This window comes from Neltuma alba, unplaced genomic scaffold (assembly GCF_004799145.2).
Source record: "Neltuma alba isolate B1F8T4 unplaced genomic scaffold, ASM479914v2 tig00011367_pilon, whole genome shotgun sequence".
NCBI classification, from domain to species: domain Eukaryota; kingdom Viridiplantae; phylum Streptophyta; class Magnoliopsida; order Fabales; family Fabaceae; genus Neltuma; species Neltuma alba.
In genome coordinates, this window is record NW_021636064.1 from 284,553 (window position 1) to 310,132 (window position 25,580).

General features: G+C 31.9%; 2 protein-coding genes across 2 annotated transcripts; one reads left to right on the plus strand and one right to left on the minus strand.

Annotated features, from left to right (window-relative positions):
• Positions 1-5,322: 5,322 nt before the first annotated feature.
• Positions 5,323-11,253, minus strand: LOC114712523 (oligopeptide transporter 1). The gene is made up of 7 exons (XM_028897077.1): positions 11,170-11,253; positions 10,378-10,853; positions 8,936-9,033; positions 7,136-7,708; positions 6,779-7,046; positions 6,495-6,677; positions 5,323-6,018 (listed from the first exon to the last, which is right to left on the minus strand). The coding sequence occupies exons 1-7, from the start codon at positions 11,240-11,242 to the stop codon at positions 5,398-5,400; spliced, it is 2,292 nt and encodes a 763-aa protein (XP_028752910.1). The 5' UTR covers positions 11,243-11,253; the 3' UTR covers positions 5,323-5,397.
• A 10,827-nt stretch (positions 11,254-22,080) lies between these two features.
• Positions 22,081-23,826, plus strand: LOC114712513 (red chlorophyll catabolite reductase, chloroplastic). The gene is made up of 2 exons (XM_028897058.1): positions 22,081-22,488; positions 22,977-23,826. Exons 1-2 carry the CDS (start codon positions 22,102-22,104, stop codon positions 23,589-23,591), a joined length of 1,002 nt encoding a protein of 333 aa, XP_028752891.1. The 5' UTR covers positions 22,081-22,101; the 3' UTR covers positions 23,592-23,826.
• Positions 23,827-25,580: the final 1,754 nt, after the last annotated feature.

Sequence of the window (25,580 nt, forward strand, 5' to 3'; positions counted from 1 at the left end):
TTGTTATTATGAAATCAGGCTAAAAAGACAGAAATGCCGTTATTCTCTTTCTTCCATCACCCCATCTCTTTCTCTTTTCTTCTTCTCTTTCTCTCCATTTCGTCCTTCTCTCCCTCTTCATCTCCCTCCCTCTCTTCTTCCTTCTATTCCTCTCGCTCTCAAAAACATTCATCTCTCGCCTATGCATTTATTAATATGATTAAGGTTGTAGCCATTCCCACCAATATTTATTATAAAAAAGATGATGACCCATCATTAATGCTAGTTGATGACTTTCGACTTTCATTTCCAAATATGTTTTTGATATAGTGTTGTTTGATTGTCGAGAATACTGTCTTCTTTTTGTTTACTTGTATTTGGGAATTGATAATCTCCTCATTTGATTCAGAATTGCTGGTTGCTGTCAAAACACCTCTGGTTTTTTGTTATTTGACTTACTATTATTGTAATTTTACTTAGTAGTATTGTAACTACAGATTGGTTAGTTTGGTTACAACAACATGGCATGACAATCCAAAAATGTTGGTATTTTGTTTATGGACAGAGTAATGTTAACATTTAGTATTTATAGTTGTAAATGATATCAATGTAGATCCAGTTAATGTTCTGAAATTCATGACAAACCTCCTCACAAACTTATAATTTCACTTACCATAGTTGTTATTTGGATTTCCACTCTTGTCAATTGATTTTCATAACTTGTCATTTGCCTTACCCAACTTGTCATGAATTACATATTAGAACTTGTTATCTACTAAAGAAATCTGAAAATTCTGTCATTTGAAAAGAGAAAATTAAATTTTTATGAATTGCTTATCAGAAGTTGTCATTTACCTTACTAAACTTGTTATTCATCTTACTCAACTTGTTATTCACCAAGGATGTTTAGTAAGGTATATGACAACTTTTGATAAGCAACTCATAGACAATTTGCACAATTTCTTAATGAATGACAAGTTTAGTAAGGCGAATGACAACTTATAATAAGCATTTCATACGAATTTAATTTTCTCTTTTCAAATGACAATTTCTAGATTTATTTAGCAGATGAAAAGTTCTGATAAGCAATTTATGATAAGTTTAGTTAGGCAAATGACAATTTTAGTAAGGCAAATGACAACTTCTGATAAGCATTTCATACAAATTTAATTTTCTTTGTTCGAATGATAGAATTTTCATATTTCTTTAGTAGATGGCAAGTTCAGTAAGGCAAATGATAGAATTTTTGTGTTTCTGTCGATGCATTTCTGTTACCACATTTCTAATTAAGCGGACAACATTAAATAGCTCTACATTGTTACAATATAGAGCTGATTAACAAAAAAACGTTAATATTCCTTTGCACAATATAAAAAGACCATAATTATCAAATTGTCATGTGTTTCTATCACTGCATTGTTGTCATAATAGTTAAAAGTCTGCATTAACAACACTAGCAAGCGAAATTACAACAATGGTGATCGTTACATTCCCTCCAATATATGTAACTTCCCTTTCATCACTTGCTTCAGAATGTCCACCAACATGGACGTAACGTAACAAATTCTATGTTTCTGTTACTACACTTCTATCATCTTTAAGATGATTGTTTTTTACTTTAGAAAATCACAACTTAAGTATAATATATGACAAGTTAAGTATATCAAATTATAACTTTGTTTATTTTCATATTTCTTTGGCGAATGACAAGTTGAGTAAGACGAATGACAACTTCTGATAAGCAATTCATAAAAATTTAATTTTCTCTTTTCAAATTATAGAATTTTTAGATTTTTTTAACAGATGACAAGTTCTGATATGTAATTCATGACAAGTTGGGTAAGGCAAATGACAGGTTATGAAAATCAATTGACAAGAGTGGAAAGCCAAATAACAACTACGGTAAGTGAAATTATAAGTATGTGAGGAGATTTGTCATAAATTTTAGAACATTAAATGGATTTACATTAATATCATTTACAACTATAAATACTAAATGTTAACATTGCTCTGTCCATAAACAAGATACCAACATTTTCAAATTGTCATGCCATATTGCTATAACCAAACTAACCAATCTATAGTTACAACACAGCTAAGTAAAATTATAACAATAGTAAGTCAAATAACAAAAAACCAGAGGTGTTTTGATAGCAACCAGCAATTCTGAATCAAATGAGGAGATTATCGATTCCCAAATACAAGTAAACAAAAAGAAGACAGTATTCTCGACAATCAAACAACACTATATCAAAAACATATTTGAAAATGAAAGTCAAAAGTCATGAACTAGCATTAATGATGGGTCATCATCTTTTTTGTAATAAATATTGGTGGGAATGGCTACAACCTTAATCATATTAATAAATGCATAGGCGAGAGATGAATGTTTTTGAGAGCGAGAGGAATAGAAGGAAGAAGAGAGGGAGGGAGATGAAGAGGAGAGAAGGACGAAGACAGAGAGAAAGAGAAGAAGGAAAGAAAGAGAGGGTGATGGAAGAAAGAGAATAAGGGCATTTCTGTCTTTTTAGCCTGATTTCATAATAACAATTTGAGACCGGGTCCTTCTTGACAATTTGGCTTATTCAGGTGACCTCCTCGTAATTTTGATAATTCAGGGATCTTTATTTATCATTTTCCCTTATAGCTTCTTTATGAGAGAGAGAGAGATATATATATATATATATATATTTATGTACCTTCCATATACATGTATCTTTTTTAATTAGCTAGAAATATGGGTTAGGCTAAATATGCTAACCATCCAAAAAGTGATGGCTTTTCCTACTTATATATTTAAAGACAAGCTAGAATATCCCGCAGCACCTAACTGGTCATAAAACCATACTAGCCCACTTAACTCTTATTTTATAGGATTACGGTGCGTCTAATATCTTAAAATATTTTCTCATGTGTATCCAGTGTCATAAAATTATTTATGATACAGTTTCACCCCTCAAGTATTTAAAAAGGTGCAATCCCATCCAAATTGTTAATGGGAGAAACACCCGTTAGTTTTTTAGTTGCAGGTGGCCATTTTCAAATTTTGAAGGATGACTTTTCTTGGCAATTGCTCACTCCTCCTCCTCCCTTTTCGTCTCTTGGTCTCCCTCGACAGCCCTCCCCCCCCCCCCCCCCAAAAAAAAAACCAACAAGACCCTCTCTCTCTCAGTTATTAATAAATGCTTTAAAGTGTGTGTATATACATATGGGCAAATTTCGCAGGAGAATCGATTATTCCAGTGTGTTTCAAGATTCACCCATTATGCCCCTGCATGAAGTTTATTATAACCAATTCATACCCAAAAAGAAACCAATCCATATCTAAGCATCTTGCTCTATCGGTGCAGGATTTCTCTCTTCATCACTGTCCTCTTTGTTGTCGCCCGCGGTCGTCCAAATCTGCATAATATTCGTCATAAGCTGAGATTAAATTAGTAGAGAGTGATATTACTGAATGTTGCAGGCCTCAGCAAGCACAATTGAGCAGAAGTTGAGCGCCTAAATTTCCACAATAAAAAGTCATATGAGAATCTACCACAACATGATCTGTTTTTGTCTTTTGAATCAGCAAAAAAGTTAAGCATTCAAAATAAGGCATCGGATGGTTGAATTATTCAGGATAACATCAGAGTTCGCTCAAATAGAGATTTCGGAAATTGATTTAGATGAGGATTTTTTCCTTCTACCATTTTTCATGGCTCTTCTAGAAACATCGACAACCAGATAAAGACTACAAACGTGGTCAAAATCCATATCGGAGTAGGGGCTTCATTGCTGATCTCTGAACTTCCTGTAATAAAGAATTTTTTGTGTTTGCAAACAGCAAGGAAGTATTATAATGTGCCTTTGTTCAACTGGTTTAAGACTGTACTTTCAGTCTATTTGTTATGGCCAAACAGAAAACTTGTTATGAATTGGAATTGATAATAAAATGTACAAACAGAGACTTTTCAATTTTCATACACTGCAAAATTTATAATTAACAACGTAGCAGCCAACCCCTGCTTAGAACCAATCTGCTGGGGTTGCTGCAGCGTGTCTAGCTCCAAGTGCGACGTATAAAACAGAGGTATATGCCCAGTGAAGAAAGCAGCCAACGAGTACGAGTGAGAACCAGCGAACGCCCTTCTTCTTTTGACAATTTCTTCCCACGCACGACCTGCGAAGGTTTTCGGAGGCAAAACTATGAATTTCCCGCTCACCTGGAGAAATACGGGAGATTGAAATGAATTTGCAATGCACGACTCTAGATTCAAAAGAGAAAATTGCCCCAGTTGTTTTTCATCCTAAATGCTGCGTCCTAATTAAATGGAGAATAAGTGGAGAGGGGTTTCAATGGAGACGTTCTGTGCTGGGTTACGGCGATGGTGGAGTGGCCGGATACCGGGGGATACGTGGCACCTTGAAAATTCCAGCTGTAAATAAAAAGTAACTGACGTTTTTCCAATTGACAGTTTGAATGAGATTACATCAATTTAAATACTTGTTAGGCGCACCTTAACCCTATGATATTTGTTTTATTTTTTAAATAATTATATAATATAGATTATATTACTATATTTGCAAGGTGGGACCAACTCAATCGTATAAGTTCATGAAAGCAAGAAAACTTAAATTTAACCTGTAAAAATTTGTAATTCAAATTAAAAATCAGAAAAAAGAATTGAAAATTTTGTCCCCCTGCACGTGCGTGAAAGTGGATTGGCAAATTAGTCTGTTACCCTGTTTACAGTGGGCCAGGCTGGACTTTCACCAACCTATTAGGAGGTGGGCTGATTTAGCTTGCTCCACCCACCCTCCATGGTTATCCTGTATTCCAAATCTACGTGGTTTTTATACGGAAACCAAATAATAATTTTAGAAATAATTTTACAGTATATTAAGTAAATGTGTAAAGGAATCTGTTTTGATTTACAAACATTCTCTTTCATCTAGTAATGGTAGCCTACCATATATACGTTGAACCAGCACATATCTTTGTTGAAAAAGTTCAATGATCTCAAGGCCAACTATCCGCTCATGCTAGTTGAGATTTTCTTCTTTCTAGGTTGAAACTTTGAATATGTTCAAATTATATTGTTGAGAACTTTATTATAGGATTTAGGGCTCTTATAGGATTTAAGGCCCGTATAAAATGTCTTATAAACAGCTTTTCAATCATGATTTATAAAATATAAAATTAGTATATGAAAAAAGTTTTGTCTCGTATTATGTGAAATGTGACTGTTGACAATTGTCATCCCAAATGAGGCCTTGGTTGTTTCAAATCTACCTAAACCATAATCTGATCTCTATATATATTTGCCAACCAAATCCTTAAAATTGAAAGTACTATCTGCGGTACGTACATATATACATTTACAAATCAATGATGCAGTATTTTGGTCCAGGAGTCCTATAATTTGACATTAACACTTAAAAAGTAGGGCACCCTGGAGCCTTAACACCTGGTGCTGTGGGGCACTTGGCCAAGCTACAGTGATCATCAGCTTGTAGGCCCCACCAAGTGGGACCTATAACATCATAGCTTTGCAGCGTAAAAAACAGAAGAACACCAGTAAAAGCAACACCAGCATCAAGACCAGCAGATAAAATATAAGTATGCCTGGCCCACCACCCCTTAAACCTACCATACACATAAAAGTTGAAGAAAATGCCAACGATTGCCCACATTATATAGTTCACTGATTTTGCTGGAAGTAAGCCTCCTGCTCCGCTGAAAATGATGGGCATGTTTATGAGAGGAATCCATTTCTGGTTTGGGAACTTGCGTGAGAGAATCCAAACTGGGACAGGAGCAAGAAGACCGATGAGGAAGAAACAGTTCATTTGTGGGTAGTTTCCTTCTTTTGTGAACATTCTTTTTGGTCCTATCACTCCCCAAATGATCGATGCGTTGTAGAACACATCGTCGTCTGGGCATGTCCAGGGACTTCCTTCTGATAATAGACTAGGGTCACAGATGTTTTCTACTGTTGTTAGAAGCCACCATGCTGTGCCGAAATACACTATAGAAGCAACTATGGTTCCAGCCAACTGCGAATAAATAAACCATAATAACCTCAGGTATAGGGTGAGGATCCATTGTGAAGAATGAGAATATATATATATATATGGATAATGAATCATTTAGTCCTTATAATTTTGCTTCAATTGTAACTCGATTCTTAAATTTATCTTGACATAACTCTATCGCTGTGTATAGTTTTCACTCATTTAAAACTCATGCAATTCAATACCTATATTTAGCCACTGAGAACATTGAAATAAAAATAACTCTAGTTTTGGTAATTTTAGTTTAAAAAATATCGAGACCCATATTTTGAATGGTTAAAACTTCAGGGACCGATGAGTCTTATTAAGTCAAAGTTCATAGATTAAACTTCAACGAGTCAATAATACAGGAATTGAAAACTGAGTTGTATTGAGTCAAAACTCGGGAACTAAGTTGTAACTAAGGAGCAAATGATTAATTTATCCATATACATATACAGATGGATAGATAGATATACCTGCACAATGAACATAGATTTTGGAGGAATTTTCATGTAGTGCCCTAATTTGAAATCAGAAACGAAGCTAAGGGCTTGAGCCATGCTAACGGAACCGTAGGTCTTGAAAGCAACATTAGCAAGAGGTCTTCCAGGGTAAATGAACCCAATGATTAACTCTGTGATGACGTTAAGGCCTACTTGCTGCACAGAGATTGAAGAAAGCAAGTCATTTCACAGAGAAAGAAATAATAGTAATTAATCGAAGTTATAATGTGATTCAGAGCTAGAACGAAAATCCATACCATATTTGTTGTGGCTTGGACGACCCCAATAGGCAAAGTGAATACAAATGCAATTGCGAAAGAGAATAAGACTCCCCACCATGGAAGTTGAAGCTGACCTCCAAATCCTTGACAAGCAAATAAGGCTAGACCACCCATTATAACCAAAATAGAAACAAACCACCAATCTGGAACTTGTTCGTAGTTCTTCTTCATAATCCTTGTGTGCACATCTGCAAAATGACCTTTTAACTGATCTGTCGTCTTCTTCCACATCTGATATATAGTCCTTTCAACACACAAAACAAACATGTTTTTAGTAATTTCCAAAGTGAAACCAAACATAAATGGTTGGTGTGGCAACTTAGGAGAACTTACTTTCCATGAAAGAGGCAAACATGTGAAATAGTTGCAGTGAGAGTTGCGAAGCTGAGGCCATAGTTAAAGGCAAATAAGACACTTAAATAGAGTTTGCTATAACTGTTATATTGGTCCATGTCAATGTCAAAGTTAGCTTGATTCAAAACCCTTGTGACATTGTACTTTGCACCAGTGGAATCAAAGGTGTGAGAGCTAAAGAGAGGAAACTTCTTGGCTTCAAAAGAATTGGACCAATAAGCAATGGGGATGACGACGTAGAGGAACAAGCCAAACCCTACGAGGACGTTGACTATGACGAAGCCTGGGTTAGCCAAGGGACTGCCCAAGAAACCGGCCACCGTGTTCCAGTCGAGGCCGAAGGAGCCAATGCCGAGGCCGGACATGCCGGAGCCGATCTGCTGGGCGGTTACGGAGTTCTTCCAGATCAAACAAACGAAGGATATGGCTGAGATTGATGGGAAGAAGTAGCCGGGGATTATGTAATAGGCGAAGCTTGTTGCAAAGACCAAGGAGAAGAATTGAAGTCTTGTGGTCCCACCCCTTGGCCTCCTTTCTTTCTCATGGAAGGCCCTAAAATGTTAACAATATATGAATTAAAAACAAAAGAGACTGAGTTTAAAGGAAAAGCTTGCAAATGAATGACAATTAATTGAGTTTGTGGCATAAACAAGATCATAAACTTATGCTTTGGAAGATGTTGAAAGTGAGAGCGTAACTTGTTATGGATCATAGATGTCATATATTTGTTCAAAAATCATACATCTAGATAACATCAGTTCTCATGTCAATAAATAGAAAACAAACAAAAAGGAAACAAAAATATTGAATTATTTATTATTTAATATTATCTATAAAGAAAATAAATTCATTTTTGTGAATATTTACCAACATACTAATATAAAATTATACTACGTAATGTTATAGATTGGGTTTGGTATTAAATTAATATCTCATTCCACTTTGTCACTTAATTATTATTCTTTTTTCAAACTAATTTATCTAAGTTATGAATTGATATATAATTTAATGTTACACGGAATTATATTGAGGAGATCAAATCACATTTGTTGTTAACTACTTGATCTCATTTTCTTAATCTGTCAAAGTTAATAAATAGCTATCATGTTAAAGAACAAAGTGTACATGACAAAAACTTGTATATTTAACTTTATATACATAAGGTTCTGGTTTCGAACCAAAGACAAGTGGACCTATTTTAATTTTTTTTATTCTATAACAAATTCTTATTATCAATATCATTAATATTTTAAAATCATCTAGTCGTAACTTGATTGGACAAAAAAAAACCTCCAATCTTTAATATAAAAATTTGATAACTAATTTGTCAATATTAATAAAATTAGTTAAATTAGTCATTTATAATAAATGAATATTTTTTTTAAATAACCTCTTAATCACGCACATTTAAATGAAAACCTTAAACATATACTATCATCATAGATATTTTAGATGAAAATGAATAAATATGAGACACAAACTGGATTAAAGTCTTATATTTAAGGCTAAAATTAAATATCTAATTAGTTCTTATATTATTACTATTTATCACTGAAGGTAGTATTAACTCATTTGTATTTAAGTCTGCCCCCACTCCTAGATAGGGTTACCAAAACTTATGATATTATAATACTAATAATATTTTTATTGAATTTATCTAAACTGATAAACAAAGGAGATCACCAACAAACAATTACTTCAAGTGCAAGGAGAACAGAAAAAAAGGCATTGAACAATTTTTTTTTTTTACTTTAATATATTCATTGAAATCATAAATACCTGAATAGAGAGACCTGAACAAGATTTGCTGGCCACCACATGTAAGGAGAGTCAACAAGGAACTTCCTAAACACTCCAGCCCATCCATATCCTATCATCTGTCCTCCCCCCCCCCCCAAAAAAAACATCACAGACACAATATAAATAAAACTGAAATATTGGCAGCCTGTAAAAATCTTTTCATGTATGCTTATTTCTTTTCTTTTTAACAATTCACAAGAAATCAGAAGTATCATGTGGATATTATTTATGGGGACGGTATGATATGAAGCAAGTTGCGAGAAAAATAAAAGCAAAGCCGCACTTCTTTTAAGACGCACATGACATGCCTTGTCTTTTGCCTCAGCGGTTCACGCATCCATATACGCATCCTCGTGTCATTTTGTTTTCCTCTCTTGAGGGATTTCATATGAGGTTGTAATATCAGACCAAGATCAACCTCATAACGTCTAGGTGACCAAATATTTGGGGAGTGTTTGGGAAGCTAGAAAAATGTTTTTAAAAAGCATTTTTTCACAAAACGAGACAGACTTCTTCATATATTTACTTTGTATACCTTAAAAATACTTCTAAAATCATGATTTGGTTTTCATCCAAACAGCTTCTTGGACTTTACAAACTTCTATATTTGAAAATTAAGAAGTTGATTATAAATCATAATTAAGAAGTTGATTATAAAAAATTTTAAATGAGCTCTCAAAAATTTAAGGATAAAGTGAAATATAAGTTTAACGAGCGCAAATCCTTTTCCATAATATTTGTATGCAACTTTAACTATAATAGATATTGCAACGAGAGAATTTTCGACAATTCTCGCTTCTTTTTAGTTTTCCCTTAAAGAAGGTCACATGAAGTGTTTGTTTGAATTATTATGAAAATTAACCTCTATTATAATGTTTTTAAAGTTTAAAAATATCCGGATATTCGTAGCTTATACAATAAAAAAATTAGAACGCAATCGTGTATTACATAAAACCATTGAATGAACAATGACTAAACGCTATAAACCAGAAAATTATAATTTTCAAACCATCGAATTTCACGAAAGCATAACACTAATTTTCCAAAAATAAAATCTGATAAAACCTTTCGGAAAATTGTTTTTGGAAATAATTACGACTTCTAAAACGAAAATCTTTCCCTATAATTCCATCATGCAATCAATACCCTAATTGTCGTGTCGTCATCAATTTTTGCAGATACCATTTTCACCCATGAATCTCCTCAGATTCCTAAGAACATACATAATCTTCTATACTCCACATATACCCAAAAAAAAAAAAACAACACACACACAGAGACACACACTCAAGAACACAATTTAGAGTGTTTGAATTAACTTATTCGACTGATTTTGTCCCCTAAAACACAAAGAAGCTTTTTTAATTAAGTGATTATATAAGAGGTTTGCCAAATTTAAATGCCAAAAGAAAAAATCATACCTGGGTAGTTATTGCGAGCAAATAGGCAGCCAAGGGATGGATACTGCGATGATAAAAAGCTTTAACAATGGTAATAATGCTAATGGCGTAAACCCCACTTGAACCAGAGCTGGCAAAGATGGTGATGAGCACGTGTTCTTTCAGAGTAAAAGGCCCTGGGTTCAGAGAAAACGACCAGTTCGTCAGTGGGACCCCTATCTTCTTTCTGGGCAGCGTCGCCGCCATGAGCTTCCCCAGCGGAAGACTCACAATCTGAGCCGACACAGAGGTAATCGTGAGCTGGTTCGTCCTGTAACTGAAGAACTGGTTCACGAACGCCAGGATTACGCACGACATTAAACCTAGCACCCATGTTCGAAACGTTAACGCCTGTTGGCTTGCGTCGTCGGTGATTGGAACCGTCAGCCTCACTTGCTCGATGGGGTTGTCGTTTATCTCTCCTTCTTCTCCACCGCCACCGCCGCCGCCCCCATCATCTTCATATCAATAACAACCAACAATGGTTTAGGTTTTTAAATCGCCAGTGAGACAAATATAGAAATATAGTATGTAGTTTTCTCCAATGAGTTGACCCCATTATATTGATACTGATATAGCCGCACAAATTTGTTCATCATCGCCTTACTTAATAATCTCGTTGTTTCATTGGAGTCAAACATAATGACCAGAAGAAAGAAGGAGAAAGAAAGCCAAGGGCTTTCTTCAGATAATGATGAAACCGGGAGGGATATAATATATATAGAGAGAGAGAGAGAGGGAGAGGGAGAGAGAGAGAGAGAGAGTTTGTGATACCTAGGATGTCGAGTTTGGATGGCTTGTCTGGGTTTGGCTGATCGTTTCCATTGACAGCAACTCCTCCGGCCATTGCGGTGGGGCGTCGATGGCGCTAAGCTTTCCTTTGTTTTTGTTTCCCACTCAAGAAATGTGACATTATCATATTATGTGTGCCTCTGTGTGTGTATATATATATGTGGCGATATTTTAAAAATAATAATAATAAATCCTTTTCTAAATAACGAATTTTTCATTATTAATAGTTGGTATTCTGATTATAGTAAAAACATGTCATATTGTTAGGTGATAGTTATTTGTTCAAATTATGAATCGTCCCCGACTTTTGGTATCATTCATTGGAAAAAACCAGTTTAATTTATCTATAAATTACAATTACAATTTACAACTAAGAAACCATCTGTAAATTTTAACTAACAGATTTAATTTTCTCCTTCTTTTTTTTTTTGGTTGTGGATTTAATCTGCAAATAATATTAATTATTTCTTTTTGGTCTTTTTGCAAGGCTCAGTAGACAGCGAAAACAGGAGCTTCCAACAGTAGATCCGCAATCTAGGAATATGCACAAACTGACAAAAATGATGGGAAATATTGCCTGTAGAATGACAGCTGTAGTTGGCTGTAGTAGTCCTGTGCAATAGACGGTTTAAATTTTCTTATTATTTACTGTAATTCTTTTGTATTTTGTTTTTAAAGAATAAAATACAAAAAATAGACGGTTCAAACTTCAAAATTTTTCTTATCATTGTTTAGGTATAATAATAGTAATAATAGTAATTAATGCCGTAATAGAATCCTTTGAGCATCTGAATCCCGGAGTTTCGGCATTATTCAATGTCATTGGCTAAGGAAATGTGTGTAATCGATATTATTCCATTGTCAATATAACCTAATTAAGTTTTGGGAAAATTATTATAAACTCCTAAAAACTCTCAATAACAACTCAATGGTATAAGTATTATCATTTTCCTGCGGTGGAATTCATCATTAAATATCAGTATTTAATTGTTATGGAAGTTTTTGATAATTTGTATTTTTAACCTCAGTATTTCTTTTAAAAAAATTTCAAAAAATTCTTATTTACTCTTAATTATTGGTTTACGTTTTTTCTTATAAATTTCCCAAATTTAATGAGAGACATGTCGTAGAAAAGGAACTTAATGGTTGGCCAAATAAAACAGAAAAGAAAAAGGCATTTAATGGCTCGAATAAAAGTGAATAATGAGCATCATGTGGGTCACCAAAAGTTTCAACGACATACTTTTAATTACAGGTTTCTAATATCATTCATCACCACTTACAAGCGTTTAATGATTCAAAGACGCATAAATATAGGAATTACTCATTGTCTCCAAAACAACTTATCTTGTAACATAATTTGGCATGCTAAGAATATACTCCTCTGATCATATTTATAAAGCACTTTCAACATATTTCACACAAACCAAAAAAAATCTTAAAATACATTAACTCTCTATCAAGACGTAATAAGTTTTCAACTTTACCCATATTTAATATATATATATATTTCAAAAGAAATAACTACCTACAGTATAATAAATGAAGGATAAGATAGTATATTTACACTGAAAATTTAATGAAGTGACTTATAAATAGGACCAAAAAAATTCTTCTCTCTGCCCTATAAATAGGACCAAAGGAGTATTCAATTGTCAATTTTTTTAATTTTTTTTTATTTCTCCATACTTATAAATCATTCTCATATCTCTCTCTTTTTTCTTCTTTCAAATGAGAATTAAGTAAGGTAAAATTAAAAAAAAGCATTAAATATGCTACAAGTGACTTATATTTAGTACGAAAATTTCTCCTACAAGTGACTTATATTAGGATTGGAGTGGTAATTTTTTATTTGGAAATACAGAATAAAAAATTAAATTAAAGTAATTAACTTCTTATGATTTTTTCTTATAAAAATTAAATTACTAAAAAATGGATAAATTAGGATTAATGAATCCATCAAAAGAGCGTTTCAAGGTTTAGTCTATGGTCAGACCAATCACAATTAAAATAATATTTGATGAAAATATGCAGAAATATTTATATATAATTCTAAAAGAAGTAATCCACAAATAAATAAAATATTCATGTATAAACACATAATCCCATAAAAGAGGGTTACGAAAGCACAAATTTGATTTTCTTCTATTTTTTTAAGATTACACTACTACAAAAAAAGTCTATTTTCATCTGAAACTGAGAACAGAGGAGAATAATACCTCATACTCGTCTGTTGGCCCATAACAGATGAGTATGATGACCTATACTCGTCCGTTTATATCAAGCTCGATATGAAAATAAGGAAAAAAAACATGTGTGTGTAATTTAATCCGGTAAATCTATTCAAAACTCTTAACCGAACTGGCCTAGGAATTCGTTGATTGATTTACTAGTTTAACTGGCTGACTCAGTTTGTTTTTATCACTAATCCAACAGAAGCAACTTAGGGCCTGTTTGTTTGTTTGTTTTTTTTCTTATTCGCAAAACAATTTTATAAAATTGTTTGGAAAGTAATTTTGAAAAAAATCACATTTGAAAAAAAGAAAACCATACTTTGACAAGTGGTAGTTGTGACTGGTAGTGATAGATAGCGGGTAATAAGTGAGAATAGAAGAAGATTTTTTCAATTTTTCAAAACAAAAAATAGAAAACATAAAAAGAAAAACACGAAAATATGTAAAAGTTTTTTTGGCTTTTTAGTTTTTAAAAACATGTTACTGTCTTTTATTTTTTAAAGCAATAAACTAAAAACAAATTACTACACAAGTTTTTTTGTTTTTCTGCTTTTAAAAACAAAAAATTGTTTACAAAACAGAAAACCAAACAAGCCCTTAGTCACTCACACATGTATCTACACCATCTTAAAAATACAATTTTCTCTGAGGCACAGATGAGCTCAAATTTGAAAATTCTGAATCCAAGAGGATAAACATGAAACCTGGAGGAAGATCTTCTATATATCTCCAATAGCTGTAAAATTTATCAAGGATCCATACACTTCTAGTCGAAAAGCGGAAAACAAATTTGACATTTCTTCTTTCTATTTATTCTTCAAATGAACCACCCATCACTGGTTAGTAAGTAAACGTGTTGAATCATATCTCTATATATATATATATATATATATATATATATTTAGTGGCATGTTAATTATCAAACCTGATATATCGATTACGACGATGATCAATTACTCTACCATCTAACATTGTCTTTTGATTCATTAATAGACGCTCATAAAATGGATAATTGACATACACAAACATAATGATCAGGATTTTATCAACTTGGATTATAACGTGATTCGCAGTTGATGATGAGATTCAATGTCCAGCTCTTTAAATTTTCATATGAAAAAACAAAATCTCAATTGGTAAGAGTCTGCTCTTTCTCCATTGGATTTTCAGGGAGACTTGTTTCTGCTGCTAATAAAAGATACTCATTTTTAACCCAATTAAAGTATTTTTTATCAAAAGTTATTTTTTGAAGAAGTTATAAGCACCCTAATTAATAAAATTGTAGAGTAACGCAGCATATATTTTTCAAAAGCGATCCAATGATGCCTTTTTTTGAACTCCACCGTTAACTTCACGAGTTAAACGGACAAATCCATTTGGTGATGAATTGGCTCGTTTAACCCGTTTTTTTTTTTTTTTTTAGAGTATTTGCCTTGGTTATAAGGCCATGTCAGTTTCTTTTTGGAAAATTATCATGCAAGTTCTTATAATATAATACCATGTCATTTTTATTTAAATCCTTATAATTAAGCTTTTTTTTAGTTATTAGGTCCTTATAATTTCTTCAATTATATAAGTTTTGGTCCCTGTATTTATAATTTGTTAATTTGTAAGAGAAACAAGTAGTAGTTAATTAAAGATTTGGTTCTCACTTTAGTATACTCCTGGATTAATTTTATCAGATAAATTTCAATAAAATCAAAATCAACCAAATCATAGACTATATATGGATGTAATAACTTTTTTATCTGTATATCGACGATGAATAAATCTTATTCCATAATGTTATGTTTAAAAAAAAGGTCTATTTTTATTTTGTATTTTCTGGTGAGTTACATGTCATTAGCCAACATTTACATCAGTAATACTTAACAGACTACGATTATAGATATTAATACATATAATTGAGAAAAGCTTTGAAGACCTGATGAAAAGAAGCAAAATTACAGGAACTAAACTATAAATCAAATGAAATTATAAGAAATAACGAATTAATTTTTCTTAATTATTTTGTGAGATAAAAAATTACTTAAATTTAGTTAAATACGAAAAAATTATAGCTCTTTCAAAATTATTCTTTGATTGGTATAGTTCATTGAGGGTGTGTTTTGTACAAGGGAAATGGAGGGAAATGAAGAGGAGAAAAAAGTTTAACGAGTGTGTTTCAAAAAACTGAAGAAGTGGGGTTATATATTTTTTTTTTGGCTGATAAGAGGGACTATGAAATTTTGATAAAAAAAATGTAAGATAAAAGAGTAAAACAAAATTAATTAAAAAATTTTCCCTCCCCTCTCCTCCTCTCTATTTGCCTCATACCAAACAAACCTAAAGGGAGAGACGGGGATGCAAAGTCATTATTTAGTTAATAACAAAACAGAAAAGGGTGTTGTTATTTGAATGAATTATAAATGTTTTATTAAATGTTGTGAATGGTTTTGTGTTAAAAATCATATTCTAAGCATCTTCATCATCATCTTCATCTTGAGTTAATTAATAATAAGTTTTGTCTATGTACTTGATTAGGTGCCTTATGGTGGATGAATGATGATGAACATATCGCGTGAATACTGTCTTCTCTTTTGATTGTACTCCTTTATTTTCATCTTAAATATAACATTTTTAGCTAATATCGTAAGTTAAGAAGGACAATTAATAACCTTCATTTTTTTTTTCAAAAAATATACTACTTTTACCAACATAATCCCATTCAATTTTATTGAAAAAGGTATGATGATAGGTATACTTTATTGGGAGAATTACAATTAAGTTTCAAAGAAAGAAAATAATTACTAACAAGTTCCAATAACAGCCTTACTAGAGTAAAGAATGACAACCTCTTGAACTTGTTTTGTGATTATTTTCCTTCATTAGGATCTAATTATAATTCTCTCTACTTTATTACCTCTCCTACTTTTACGTAAACTGAACAGGGATGTATTTGGTAATTACGATTACGAATAAATATTATATCCTGACACAAGAAATAATAGATATTATACCATACTTTGTATAAGGTTTTATATATTTAGGACAAAGAAAAAGGTAGAAAAAAACTTTAGGAGCAAAGAGAGTAATAGATAATATTGTCAAATTTATTTCTTAGATAAATGTGGTAAAATATGAGGAGAATGTTTAAAAACTTAAAAAATTGGACAAAACCTGAAAGGGATAGTGAGGTTTTATGTAATTAAGTTTTATATTTTATATTGACTACCATAAAATTGTAACTCCTCTAATGCAGCAATATGTGCACCATGGATGCTTGTAGGAACGGGTCAATCTGTGTAGAAAGATGAAGGACAATAATAGGATAAAAAGTAAATAATTACAATGACATGCATAGCATTAGGAAGTTAGAAAAGTTCGTTGGGATTAATTAAAAAAAAACAAGGTAGATGAAAAAATTAATATTTTGCATGGTTTTAGGGGCATCTAACTTTTTGTCTAAAAACTATTTTGAAGTTGAAATAACCTTTTTTTTTTTCCTTTCTGATCTTCGGTCTTTGATTTTTCGTCTGATTTGAACTTTTTGTTTTTGTTTCTAAAACTGATCAATATATCATCTAAACAAGTTTTTCTTAAACTTATTTTTTGATCAGAATATATCAAAATAAAAATCATACTATACTAATTAATTTTTAGTTTAACTTTAATTTGTAAAAGTCAGTTCAGATAAAAATTACTTTTACTAATATTAATCTAAATAAGCATGAAACGTTGACAACACAGACAAATTTGGTGAAAACATCATATATTTGTATGTATCTACATGTATGGTTGAGGTAAGTGATAAGAGAGTGGTCCAAACTGCGCGCTATAGATAAGTGGCAAGGACCACCATTTGTTGATTAGTGATCGACAACAAATATGGCTATTTTATGATTAGAAATTGTGAACGTTTTCTTTATATATCCTTTTGTCATTAATTTAGAATGAATTGACTAACTTTTATTGTGAAATATTATATATATATATATATATATATCAAATACTAAGCTACACAAAGATCCAAATAAATTTATATAATTTAACATATGATTTAATTCATTACTTACATCTTATATATTAAGTATTCTTAAACATTACTACTATTATTAAATATTTTTATTAATTTCCTTATTTTATTGAAAAGTTTATTTATAATTGATATAACTAATATTTATATTATATGTTTTATTATAATTTTTGTCTTTATAAAAATATTATTTTTAAGATAAAATTAATTATAAATGAAATAAATTTCAAATATTTGTGATGGGATAAACTTTCATCGCTAATTTCATGTATTTTGACGTGTTTCTTTGTGTCTTTCTTTTTCTTCCCCCTTCTTTTAAAAAGTCTAGGTAGGTATGATATTTGTAATTCATTTATTTATGTTGGAATAACAGAATCATGGACTCATGGTACAAACCGTGGGAGCATGAACACCCCAGCTGCCGTTTGGATGCTGCCCCGGCTTCTCCTTAATTTTGGGACTCTTTCTAAATTTTTTTTTAGGATTTTTTTATCATTAGATTTTTTTATAAAATGAGTAACATTTTAATATATTATTTATAAAAATCGTTTCATTTTCCATTTTTTATAATTTTTTAAAGATTTAGTACTTCAAATGGTTCAATTTCTTTTTAACTTGGAGTGCCAAATCTTTAAAAAAATCATTAAAAAAATTGACAACTAAACCATTTTTTGCAAATAAGATACCAAAATGTTGCTCATTTTATGTAGAACTTAAAGATAAAAAAGAATCACAAAATATATTTGGAAAGAACCCCAAAATTAAGGGGAAGGAGGGCGTAGTACCCAAGGGGCAGCTGACGCTCCCTCCTATGAACACACATTTAAGTTATACTATATACCCACTTCCGGTAATTAATATAAAAGTTAGTTAGTTAATTTAAATATATTAAGAAATTAGTTAAATTAGTTATTTATAATAAATATGTGTTGTTTTATCTAAAATATTCTTACTAATCATGTATACTAATTAGAATTAATATATACAAGTATACAACTACTATAAGAACTATTTTAAAAAAATGATAAATATAAAAGATAAAGTAGATTTTGATATTATATTCAATACTAAATTAAATATTAAACAAAATCTTCTATTAATAATCAGAATAGTATCAGAGGGGAAACAAAAGCCATGTACCTTAGAGAGGATAATATTGAAGTTATCGTAATTTGCCCTATGATGAGCAAAATTGGTACATGTATTCACCTCTCCAGAGATGTGGTCAAAGAGGTGACAGTCCAATCTCGGATGGGACGGTGAGATTCCTAATCATGCTAGATATATGTAATTTACCTTATTGCCTATTTTAACTCACAACAAAACCCATCCATTTTACTGTACGCTGGATGTTTGGTGCTCTTTTAGTATCCTATTACCTCGTAACTTAAGTTTTTAACATAAGAGCTAGTTAATTATTAACAAATAGATTTGGTATTAAATATGATATTTCAATCTTTTTTTTTTCAAATTGATGATTTTTTCTTACAAAGTATTCTTATTAATTGTACACATTAAGAAGGTTCACACCAAAAAGTCATTTTAATGCACGTAATTAAAAATGATGGTTTAAAAAAGTGAATAAATATTTATCACAAATAACTGATCTAATTAGTTTTTTTAATATTCGTAAATTAGTTATCTAACTCTTATATTAAGGGAGATTTGATATGTCAAGCTATTAGCTGGCCCTTAGTTTCTTTTCCCATTTTTCCAATGTTAAAACCCTTGTTTCTTTTGATTATTAAATTCTACATACCACGAGTGACATTTTGATATTTTACGGGCAAAGATACATAAAAAGACATTTGGGAAGTGAAAAAAAAAACAAAAGAAAGAAAATTAAAGGACAGTGGGAGTAGCTGACACGTTAAATTCATATTATGTTTTTTTCCACTTACACATAAGTATTTTGGCGGCAATTCACTTAGAGATAGTATCAAGTATTAAAGATGAGCATCCCTCCTAATAAACATTTAAATATTAGTTTAAAAAAATTAGCTTTTTTTTGTGGGAACTAACTCCTGTTAGTATAGTACAATTTTATGATTTATCTACCCAATGCAAAATTGATGGAGGATGTGAACCAATGAAACAAACCCCGTGGCCCAATTACCCAAACACACTGTCATGCTGGATTACTGGTTGCAGCTTGGGCAAGCCCAAGTTATCGCGCTATTGTAGCTAATCTTGATGCATGACTAAACCATTTGAATTAGCCAATTTAAATATATCATCCCAAAAAAATTTAAATTGGCTAATTTAAATAAGTACTTAGTATGTACTAAAAAAATAAGTATTTTATACTATACAAAATAAATATATAAAAAGAATCTTGTGTAAAAATATTTTTTGGGATGTACCCACTACTCAATAAATAATAATTCAGGTCATTAGGTTTGGCAATATAAACCTACAATGGGAAGGGATTTATTTTTAAAAAAAAAGGCAAATAAAGACCTCTTAATATGTGAAATTGTGATTTGGAACCCTTAATTTAGAAAATAACAAATAAAGACCCCGTCTCATATTGCAAATATGAAATTTTGGTAAAATATCTAAAATGCGTATCAGCTAAATGACAAGTTGACTATAGGAAATGACAAGTTCATTTTAGCGAATGATAACTTCAGTAAACCAAATCACAACTTAGCTGAGGGTATGCCAAATAACAAGTTGACTATAAGAAATGACAAGTTCATTTTATCGAATGACAACTTCAGTAGATCAAATCACAATTTAACTGAGGGGTATTTCAGACATTTCACTAATATTTCATATTTATAATATGAGACCAGGTCTTTATTCACAATTTTTTAAATTGAGGGTTCTAAATCATAATTTTATATATTAAGAGGTTTTTATTTACAATTTTCTCTTTAGTTAACACTCTAAATATGAAACTATATGTTTTTTAAAAAATTACATGTTTTGACTAAAGTTACTTAAAAGCATATTTGACCTTGACAAGTTCCTGAAACCCGACTCCAATAGCTTTTTTTTAATTTTAAAAAAACAAGAGTTTTCAACGAAAACATGCCATGTGTTATAACATCAGTTAGATTTTTTGCCCTTTGGAATTAATGATTAACGTTAATATTCTTTAATTAGTTTAGAGGTGGCAATGTAACAATTTTGACAACTAAGAGGCACCTGTTATTTCTTCACAAATACTTCAATTTTGAGACAAAAATGCATTTTAATGAATTGTTTCTTTTGCCAACCATTTTAATGCAAATGTATTTTTACACAAACACTATGCGTTAGTCAATTTTTTTTTTTTTGGAGTGAACGTTGGTCAAATTTTTTAACAGTCAATAGACAATTTCAATATCCCTTAGTTTGAAGAGAATATTATAACTTTTTTTTTTGGTTACAGAATATTACATAGCACACCAATTGCTCATCAAAGAATATTTTAAGGACGAAAATATCTTTTAATCTTTATTACTACTGCTATCATTATTAGTTTCTAGGCACTACATGTTCCACGCAGTGCAACTGTGCAAGATAGGTTGGGTTTTGATACTCATAACCTTTTGAGAGGCACCATTATAAAATCTAATTTGCCCAAATATGATTTTTTTTTTTGTGGCCTGAATGTCCAAATATGATTTAAACGGTACATATTTAAAATTATTATTTTAACGAGTTTTAGTGCAATTTTATCCTTACAAATAACAATGTAGGGCGTCAGGTACACCAAAAATAATTTATGGTGGTAGAAGCATTTGGAAAAAAAAAAATTGAGTGCTTGATGCATTAAAATGTATTTTTGAATGCTGAACATATCTAAAATAATATTTTAGAATACTAAATGCATCATAGAATATTTTATGATATTAGATATACTTAGGAAAAATATTGCAAGCCGTTGAATGTACCTAAACCCAAATAAAATAATATTAAGATTAATATAATTTCTAATTCTTATAATTTGATTCAATTTTTATTTTGAGTTTAAATATAGATAGTAAAATCAAAACTCGGTAAAAATATAAGGTTATTTGTTCAATTCAGACCACAAAATTATAGAATTATAGAAACTAAAACCAACAACTTTTTTCAATCCAAAAAAATCAACAATATGAAATTACAAGGATAAAAAAAAATTTGATACCTATTAGAAGTAACAATAGTATTAAGGGAAAATTTGGGATAAATCTTTCATTGAAAATTTAATTGGAAAATGGGATCTAAAGAATTTATGCAACTTAATTTTTATTATTGGCAACTTAATTTCCTTGTGCACAATTTAATTTTTCTTGTATACAATAATCTTCCTTTATGTGATGTACAACTCCATTTTCTTTTGTATAAATGAAATTCTTTTATTTGGAAATCATCTTCTTTAAGTGCAAACTAATCTCTTATATCCAAAGAATTTTGTACAAACCATCTTCTCTTTATGCAACTTATTTTTCTTTATGTGTAACTAATCTTCTCTTGTCAATTATCTTAGAAATCATTTTAAATTTGTAACGAGCGATTTGTTCCTAATTTTCTCTATTATTAATCCATAATATTAAATCTGAAACATCAATTTTTTCATCCAACGGTTCAGGTCTGGCCTCAAACTCATTCGCCGACACATTGGAGACTTATAACGTGGCTGAAGAGCGACGTTGCTTGTTCCGTGCGGGCGACGTACGGTTGAACAGAGCCATGTGGCGCTGCCATTTTTCACATTCATCGTTCTCCGTCTTATCTTCTTCTTCTTCCTCCTCTTCCTCCGCCTCCTCTGTTAGGGTTCTTCTTTCTTCAGCTTCTTCTTCTTCTCCTTCAAGGACCTCAGTTTCCATTTCTTTATCCCTCTCTTGCTCTGCCACTGCCATGGCGACCCACGATGAAGGGCGAAGGAAGTTCCTGGACTTCCCCTTCGTTTCTACTTCCCACAAGAACCTCATGCTCGATCTCGTTTCAGCAGTCGAAAATCGATTCAATTCGCAGCTTCTTCCTTGTACGCTGCCGCCGGACGTTCAGTACTACCAGAACCAGACAGGTACTGCCCAAGCTTCACTGCAAATTCGATCCGGCCAGAGTAACTCCCCTGTAATTTCACTTTCTACTGTATACCATCAAATTTGTCTTTAAAACTGAATTTGCGTGAAAGCTTATGCTTTTGGGTTTGACATTGGGATGCACTTCACCCTCCCAAACAGCTCAGAGGTTATGGCAGAACTTGTTTTAGATTTGTAGTCAAAAGATTTTATCAGCAATCATTTGATATTCCATCTTGCATGAGAAAGATCACTGTATATGTTGAGAGTAACCTCATGAATTGTACCTGAAAAAATGGCTTGAACTTCTCGAATCTTTGAACTGATGGGCCTGAACCTGTGCGTACATGAGTAGTTGATTACTCTAAAATCTTGAATTTCCATACAGAAGTAGTTATTTCTAAAGCCATTTGATGCAGTTTCCTCCACAAACAATATGTTCCATTGACATGTTTTTATGGCACCACTCTCTTAGCACTTTAATCAAGTGTTTTCCCTGTTATATTCTGAATTTGGGGGTATTTCTGCGTTAATTCTCAGGTTGATTTTGTATTGGGAAGTTGGGTACACTCTGAACTACCAACAGGAGGATCCTTGGATATAACAAGTCTTTCAGCTTATCTCAATCTCACAAACGACTCACCAAACTTTGTGATTGAACTTATTCGGAGTAGTCCAACAATGCTGGTCCTCATTCTTGATCTGACTCCTCGCAAAGATCTTGTGCTTTGGCCAGACGACCTCAAAACGTTCTATGAAGATACTCAGCTGGACAAACACAGGCAAGCTATTGAGAAAATCCCTGAGGTGAAGCCTTACATATCTTCCTCACTTTATATCCGGGCCGCTTCCTCTCCTACAGCTATCATGGTTACAATTGGGACACTGGCTGATGGCGGAGAAGAACGCATGGAGGAGATCATTAGAGACCATTTGGATCCCGTTTCAAAGCAAGTGTTGGGGATATGGTTGGACCATTGTGCGTGTGGCAAGAGAGAAGTAGGAGAGGCAGAAAGAGCTGAGCTGAAGAAAAGGGATGGGATTATGAGAAGCAAAACTATTGAAATTGATCTAGGCTCGAGCTTCCCAAGGCTGTTTGGTCCAGAAGTTGCAAACCGAGTTCTTGAAGTCATGAGGGAGTATTTTAGTATGTGATACGATGTTACATAAGAATATAACTTCTTAGTCTGGTTCAATGTGTGTAAATAGTATGACTTCTTGGTTTGGTTCAAATGTTCAATGATAGCCAAAGTGTTCGTTCAACATATAGTTAATCAGCACTTTTGAAACGAGTACTTTGGCACCCTTTATTGTAAAATGGACTTTTATTTGGTGAACAATATCTACTAGATCATCTATAGATCATATCTTCAAATGATTGAGGATGAAACTATTGGATTTGTGTTCTGTGCTAATATGAAGACTGATCTAAATGCTGGAGTCGCAGTTTTTTAGCTAGAAGAAGATGCAAAGCCTTGTGGTGCAGCCATTTTTCACTTGCACTGCTCTCCATCTTATCTTCTGTTAGGCTTAGTTCATCGTCATAATCATCATCCCCAACAGTTTTCTAGTAGTAATTCCAGTGGCTTTATTTCTACCAAAGAAGAATGGCATTGTAAGCTAAGCCACCGTTCTCACTGACTGTTAAATCAAGTAATCAAGGATGATAGAGTGAAATTTGATACTAAGAACCTGAATTCTGTATTTTCTCAATTTGAAAAATCACACTCGTTACGTTTTAAATTGTTCCACTCACATGCATTTAAGCCACACAGATATTTGATTTGACGACCATATATCACTAGTTGTTTTCACATATGGATCCAAGTTTTCCATTTGTTCCTTGATGGATACAGGAGAACAACAGATGGGCCCATTATTCAAAACACTATAATGAAGAATTAAGTTGCCTTCACTCACATATGGATCCAAGTTTTCCATTGACATGAGGGGACTGTACAGATTGGCTAAAATCAAGTAGCAAATAGACGGTTGATCTAGGTAAGACCTTAAGAGAATATATCTCTTACAATTCTAGTTATGAAAACACCATAAGGTCGACATTCTCTTGATACTATCGAGTAGTCTCATGAGAATATGAGGATGCAAGCAAAGCTCACATAGAAAGAAATAAATTCAATTTTGATTCATACAAAAATTGTAGCTTATACATAGGCAACCATAAAACACTCTAGAACTAGCATATTAAAACCTAAATGTTAGGAATAATGTCTCATTAATGATTATTTGACTATGGGAGGCACTATTTATTAGATAAAGATAAAAAGAAATGATTTAACCTTCAAGAACAAATCTATTATTTGAGAATAGAAAATTAGATCAGATTATGATCTTCTAAAACAATCGTTGACCAAAAGGCATTATTCAAAGTAAATAAAGAAATTTTTTTTCCTGAAATGAATTTAAATATTAATTAATTCATAATAATGCCTTCTTAATCCTTCTTGAATATTCTTAGACGTTACTTATTATCCTTGTCTAAGGCACATGCTTGTTATATGGTATTTTAAGTGAATTTTTCAATTTTAACTCCACATGGGCCATGTACATCATTTTGTTGGGCTTCTAACAATGTGACCACTATTTTTGGATTTTTTTTTTAGGCTCATTAAAATGCGCTTCTTCCAACGAAATATGTTCTAACTCTTTTAGTTTTTTTATTAGACAATTCAATGTCTCATTCATAACTTTGATTCTTGCTCTTGTTATTGAGCCTTCAATAGCTTGTAATGGATCTTTTAAAATGTTGGGCTCCTTGTCTTTCCTTTGATGTTTGATCTTAATCACACCATGCTCCTCTAATCTCCATCAATAGAACACATGGGCCTATTATTCACAGCACAACATTGAAGCACTAAGTTGCGTTGAATCACGTCAAACAGTTTGCGGAAACCTGCAGCAGAAAAAAAAATAAAAAATAAATACAGTTTGCAGAAACTCAATTTGAAAGTAAAATCAAATTTTTTCAAAATGATTGTGGTGGCAAGTGTGGTCAGTCTTTGATGTGAACCAGCAAGTTGTTTCTTCGACGTCAATTCAGCCCTCAAAATGGACCAATCACAAGAACAAGAAGCAAGAGAATTAAGAAAGTATTAAATGGGCTAATTTAAGAGACTTTGACAA

What these genes read in the sequence shown, in the direction of transcription:
- LOC114712513 (XM_028897058.1), top strand. Translation starts at nt 22,102, where the DNA reads ATGTGGCGCTGCCATTTTTCACATTCATCGTTCTCCGTCTTATCTTCT. An exon ending in CCGGCCAGAGTAACTCCCCT is followed by an intron (nt 22,489 to 22,976) that starts GTAATTTCACTT and finishes GTTAATTCTCAG; the next exon opens with GTTGATTTTGTATTGGGAAG.
- LOC114712523 (XM_028897077.1), bottom strand. Translation starts at nt 11,242, where the DNA reads ATGGCCGGAGGAGTTGCTGTCAATGGAAACGATCAGCCAAACCCAGAC. An exon ending in GTTCAGGTCTCTCTATTCAG is followed by an intron (nt 7,709 to 8,935) that starts GTATTTATGATT and finishes TTAACATTTTAG; the next exon opens with GGCCTTCCATGAGAAAGAAA. An exon ending in GTTTGCCTCTTTCATGGAAA is followed by an intron (nt 7,047 to 7,135) that starts GTAAGTTCTCCT and finishes GTGTGTTGAAAG; the next exon opens with GACTATATATCAGATGTGGA.